Here is a 6235-nt window from a genome sequence, read left to right on the forward strand (position 1 = left end):
TGCAAAATGATTAATTTCCAACTTGAAAGGAAAAGTTGAGATTAATCATACTGAGCAAAGCAGCGTGGTTCATATGTCCTGCTTCATCTCAGTTTACATGAAGGATACAGGTTATTGAGAGGTGAGGACTTCCTTTTTAATGTTAAAAAAAGAAGTAGCTCACAATTTTATAAATTATTTAACTTGGGACTAAGTCAGAAAGTTGTCTCCACTTTCCGAATCTGGAAAAATCAAAGAAGTTTCACACTGAAAACAGAAGACCTGAAATAAATCTGGCATCTATTGTCAGTCTCTGAAATACACCACAGCTCTTGGGGGATACCATCTGCCAGGGCAGAAGAGAGCTATTCTTCAAGTACAGAACACATTTAACATTTGTAACTATTTCTACTTTGCATCTTCTTCCTTTTATCACTGAAAAATCTTTTAAAATCATTCAACTTGTTTCTACTCTTTCCTTTATGAACTGCCTGGACTGTTATCTGGCACCATAACTTTAGGTATTTTAAATTATCACTGCATCCAGGAAGAGACAAGCAAACCAAATCTCTTACCTGATAGCAAAAAACTCTGCCCACAGGAATAAGAAGCTTGGCAGAGGCCCTAGTGTCTCCAAAATGTAGATATAATGTCCTCCAGACTTGGTGATTCTTGTTCCAAGCTCTGCATAGCACAAGGCACCTGGAAAAGTTCAGGTAGAAATGTACCAAGCAAATAATCCCATGGCTTTTCTCTTTTCTGTGTGATTTTTCAGAGATTGAACAAATCCATTTAAGATAAGGAGCGAATGAGAGGAAGAGAAAGAGATTTAACAGAACTACTTTTCCCTATTTTTGTGTACTGCCGTGTTTTGAAGTAATTGGCTTACCTGTCAGGTGGAAAGAAATTGTCTATTTTGTGGTTAATGTTACAACATTTCCGTGGAAGCTCCGCAGAAGGGTGTGTCATAGAAATGCTGCACAGAGCAGCAAGAAGTTTCCTTTGAAAAATACCCTGGATTCTTGCTTCTCCTCACAGTTAGACTGGTGAAAGGGTGCTTACAAAGCAGCTACAGCAGCTCAGCCACAAGCCATGGCTGAACTGGTCATCCCAATCATGTTTTTAATCCCAGGCCACATTCTCGTGTTCTTATCTTGCATCTTCACATAAATCCCTTCCCTCCTTTGAATCCAGTTGTGACATGGCCATGCCTCCAAGTCCCATAGCAATCATGCCACATTCAGGTTGTGCAGGATGGTGACAACCTCAATGTTTCCTGCCTCCCTGCTGGAAAATTTGTGCAGAATTCCTGTTCAAAGCATCAAATATAGGCAGACAGCCCATTTCATTTATTCCAGTGGGTCCCTTGAGACATGCATGCCTCAAGCATGCATGTAAGTGTGTTGCTGAACTCATGCAATGGACTTGTATATATGCTTCAGTTGAAAGAAAAAAAAAAGCATAAAAGAAAGCAGGCCTTTTAAAATACTGCAAAGAAGTGTCAGAGAAATTATATGGGGAGGTCGTCAAGCTGATAAAAGGGAAGAACAAACCAACAAATCCAGCTACAAAATGCAATAACTTGATAAAGAGGCTCCCAAGGCCCTTCCAGCAGAGTGTATCAAAGGATGCTGCAGAGGGAGAAACCTTTGCAAGTGCAGAGCTTGGCTATGTGATTAGCACACACACTATCATTTACTGCTCTTCTTGGTTAAAAGAAACACCATGCTCCCGTTATATTGTAAGCTTTCCTTTAAGCAGAAGTGTATAATTCACCAAACGACCTCACAGAGGTTGCAATGTGAAATATTGGTACAAATATACTAAGAGAAAGAACAACTTGTTGCCCTATTAACAACTGAATGTCTCAATTTCTAAACTTGCATGTACATGTCACAGTGTCAGAGTGGTTTTTTTCACATGTAGTATTTCTCCTTGTTGTTTTTTTCTTAAGTAAGTTACAACAGAAGAAGAATGTTAAAGTCACACACTGTAATAAGCATCAGATTTCTCTTCTGGGCTGGAAGAACTTGCAGTTGTCCTAATAGTACCTTTAGAGAGTTTCTGAGGTGGTGATGTTATACAGTTAATGAAAGAAAATAAAAGCCATGTGTTTTATCCACTGTAACTTTTAAGAGCTATGTTATTTCAAAAGAAACAGAATGAAACTGCCATCCAAAAGACAACCTTCGTGAGAAAAGACTGGTATTAAATGACAGAAATCAATCCAACAGTAACACACAGAAAGTGGGGCTGATCTGCTCCATCTCCTGCTCCCAGGCAGCATCAGACATACCCACACCATTTCTGACAGACGCCCAGACACCCACCCCAGGCTGGTGCATACCCTGCAGCTCTGCAGGCATTCCAGTTCAGTGCTTCGCTATTCTCCCCGACAGAAAGGGGATCCCATATGGCATATTGGGACTGTCCCTTCCTGCCCCCTTCACAGTGTCTGTGAAAAGCACAGCACAGCCCTCAGATTCCCTTTTAGGTGCCTACATCTCCTTTCCACCTTACAGAAGGAATCCCCACATTCTCTCCCAGCTTTCCTGGCGGAGACCATGCTGCCTCCGTTCACAGTCACTGTCACTCCCTGACTTCTTAAACCTTTGTTGCAGTAGGAACCAGGAATTTTGGGTTTATTCATCTCCCAACTTTCTAAACATAAAAATGTGCAGGCTCCCCTCACTTCCCAGGTGCTTAAGCAAAGGCTGCCAAAGCCCACCACTCACCAAACATGGAGAGGAGCCCACAGGAGAACCAGACGACCAGGGAGAAGCCCACGCTGCCAGAGTTTTTCAGTACTCCTTTGGGGGAAATAAAGATGCCACTGCCAACCATGCTGCCAATGAGCAGCGAGAAAGCCCGCAGCAAGGTTATCTTTTTCCTCAGGAAGATGGCCTCTTCTTTCTTGTCTTTCCCCATGGCTTTTGTCTAATCACAGGGGAAGGTCATGCATTCAGGAGCTACAGTCTCCCAAGTTTCCTCAAGGTTCACCTGTAAGACAAGGAGTTAGGGTTTCGAGGACCTTCTTTTCTGGACAAATTTTTTTTTCAGTAACCTGTTAAGAGCTGTTGAATCTGTTCTCCTCAGCTTCAGGAAGCACCAGCCAAACCACAGGTGCATAGAACACCCTTGGTATCATCTCTCTCATCAGTACAGCTCCCAAGAGACACTCTAAGTGTTTTCTGCTGCTTCTTCTTCCAGGCACCACATGTTGCATGCCAGCCACACTTCAGGATGATTTCCAGATTTGACTTTGATCAATATCAGAGTGCCCAGACTGGAACTGGCCAGCTTAGGGTTAATTTAATGCGACCTAATACGGGGGTACATTGATTTCAGCTCACTGGCAAAAAACAGATTTAAAGTTGCCAACCTAACAGTCAAGACCTTGACAACCTCTGAGGTTAGAAAAACATTAAGCTGCATTAGTTGGTACACAGAGATGATTTAAGCTTTTTGAACTTCCTATCCATCCTTGCTGAATGAACTAGCCCTGATTGTCCCCCTAGAGCTCCATTTTATCAGTGTTTCTTAATACAGCGTCAAGCCTTTTTGCTTTCAAAGTATTGAAGGGTCAGGAATAAATACTGTTTACAATTGTAAGACAGAACTTAGTCATTACTAACAGACATGTCATTTCTTCTATTAATATTAAAAAATTCTTGGTAATAGCAGCAGTGAAGTTTTTCCTAGAAAAGAAGGAACTTCAGACACTTCAGGGATCATGAGTTGATCCAGATTCAGTTCTCGCAAAGTGCAGCAGCCTCTCCCTTCCCCTCCTTTTCTCTCCCATCTCTATCACTCCTAAATTGGCAACTTCACCAAGAAACTCACCTTTTGTTTAGGAAGGTAACACGAATTCAGGTCAGTTACTGCAGCCTAATTTGCTGCAGCAAACAGGTCTCTAGTTTTCCTAATAGCCAGGTAGATGTTTTACACTGGTAATTATCCCTGGCAGAGCAGGCAAGACAAGTCTGGAGTAGATAATTTGGCTCTTGTCCGGCCTCCTGCCACACATCCCCAACAATGCTCACACACCCAGCTTCAATGCTTTTTTCATTATTCTAACACAGTAAATTGCATTATGGTGAATATTTGCTCCAGCCCCATGGCTGTATATTATTGCAAAGCTGTGCTTTACATGAGACCCTATTTTATGGGTTTCTTGAATAATTTAGTAATTGCAGTGGTGTGTCCACAACGAGACAGTGGTCACCTCTAGAAGCAGACCTAAGCAGCCAGAAATTGCTTTCTTGGTAGAGAGATGGTAGAGTTAGATTCCCTAACTTTGAGGGGACCATTCTTGTTACAACTCACCCACAATACTTCTTTGCACATGCCCTGTGCAAACTCAGTGTAACCAAGGTCTTTTCTCCCCCACCCCCAGCTCTTTTCCCACCTGGAAGCCGGCAGGAGGAAGCAGGGTTATCACTTTCTCTGCACACATACGACAAGCACATGCAGAAAGCCCTTTCTCCTGCCAGCAGCACGAGCTGGTTTCTCTGAGATTGTGCCAAGCCTGCACAATCATCTTCTCAATCAAACCAGCCAAGTCTAGTTATTAAACCTCTAATGAGTCCCGGAGGACTCTTTACGGCTCAGATGGGTCACGTCAGCCTCGTCTGGTCCCACAGAGCTGCTCCTCAGAGTCCCAAAACCTCACAGGGCTGCGGGAGACAGCAGCTATGGAAGAGCAGGGAAAGACCCCTGGGAGCCTCCCAACCCCTCAGCTGCAGTTCCCTCAGACACCAATTAATTACCTTAATGTGAAATACCAATATCGTCTGGTATTTCTCAGCTGAAATGAGACCCACACAGCATTCATTTGCAGGCGTGAAGCACAGAGCCTCACCAAACTGAACCGAGATGCTGTGCACAGCTATGTCTAAAGCACTGTTTGGAGATAATTGAAAGTGCACTTATCTGTTTGGCTGCGTTTTAAACAAAGCAGGTACATTTACAATCCATCAGACTCCCATTTCTTGCTGGGATCCCGAAGCAGCAGAAGACAGCGTCTCTTTGCAGAGTCTGAAATTACACAGAGAGAGCAGGGGAGGAACAAAAAAAAAGGAGAGATCAAATCAAATTTACAGGCCAGGTTAATGATCCAAAGTAAACACCAAACTCCGTACTTCTGTCCCCATGCTTTTTTTTTTTTTCCTAATTTTAATACTACTGCCATGCAAAAGTATGTGGAGATAAAAGAGTCCAGTCCAGTAAATTTTAGAAACATTAAATCTATCAGTACTTGTTCCAGAAGTGGTTGAAGGAGGAGGGGAAAAAGGCGGAAAAGGAAAAAAAGCGTAAAGAGTAATAGAAAGCTATTGAATAGAACTTCAAAGAGTCACCTAGCAGAGCCTACAGAGCCCAGAGAGACCATTCCTGCCTGCTCTGCTTTCCAGCAGCTACATTCCAGCACCAGGCACATTAAAATTCAGGGATGTTAATCCTTGTGGCAATGCTTAAGAATATTCACAATGTGCTTAGCACAAAGGAAACAGGCAAAGCTGCTTTTTGTTCGCCCCTTTGACTTAAACGATAGGCTGAAATCCTTCTTGTCCCAAAATGCAGTACCTTTACATGAGATAGATCATCAGTCAGCAGGGCTGGAGAAAAACATTACTCAAACCTATTTCACAACTTATCACACATACTGGATCTTTCCTCCCTCATTCTTCATTTACACTGGCTTTATTGTTGATTTGGGGTTTTTTAGCTGTTAATCTTACCTCACAAGCACTGGAGCATGGGCAGAGAGGGAGAAGACAGGCACAGAGAGAGAATCATGTCTGTTATTCGTAGTGTTGTCTAGAAGCCCCAGCCAAGAGCAGGACCCACTGTGCTCAGCACAGAGGCAGAGTGGATGTTACTCTGATGAAAAGTTAGTGAGATAAACAAGCAAGCTGGAAAAGGAGAGGAGGGAGACAGCATCATTCTCAGCTGGGGAGCTGAGACCTAGAACAACGAGTGACTTTCCTCCTCCTACCATGCAGGAAGTGGGTGGCATCCCTGGGAAAACAGACTGTACCTCCAGAGTCCCACTTCAATGACCTACCCCCCCAAAAAACACCCCAGCTACTAGGGAATATTCCTAAATATTTACAGCTGTGTTTTCTTTGTGTCCTCAATCAATATCATACAGCCAAGAACAGGTTAACCCCTTCATTTTCGTACTGCAAGAATGCAGGCATCAAGCTATTCCTTGCAGTCTCACTATTTTTTCTTTTTTGATGCCAAAAATGCCATT

The 6235-nt window shown here is 43.0% G+C and overlaps 1 protein-coding gene across 7 annotated transcripts in view; it reads right to left on the reverse strand.

Moving 5' to 3' along the window:
• LOC116442712 (cystine/glutamate transporter-like) overlaps positions 1-5945 on the reverse strand; it is a 27790-nt gene extending 21845 nt beyond the window's left edge. The window contains exons 1-4 of one of the 7 annotated variants that reach the window (XM_032106042.1): positions 5718-5936; positions 4912-5016; positions 2715-2981; positions 555-681 (exon numbers count right to left, since the gene is read on the reverse strand). In XM_032106042.1, the coding sequence (XP_031961933.1) occupies positions 555-681; positions 2715-2907 (320 nt within the window). In that variant the 5' untranslated portion in view covers positions 2908-2981; positions 4912-5016; positions 5718-5936. Of the gene's footprint in view, positions 1-554; positions 682-2714; positions 5017-5336; positions 5414-5717 lie in introns of those variants that run through there. The other 6 variants (XM_032106041.1, XM_032106045.1, XM_032106046.1 and 3 more) reach the window with 6 other exon arrangements.
• Positions 5946-6235: the final 290 nt, after the last annotated feature.

Source organism: Corvus moneduloides, chromosome 4 (genome assembly GCF_009650955.1).
Source record: "Corvus moneduloides isolate bCorMon1 chromosome 4, bCorMon1.pri, whole genome shotgun sequence".
Lineage (NCBI taxonomy): Eukaryota > Metazoa > Chordata > Aves > Passeriformes > Corvidae > Corvus > Corvus moneduloides.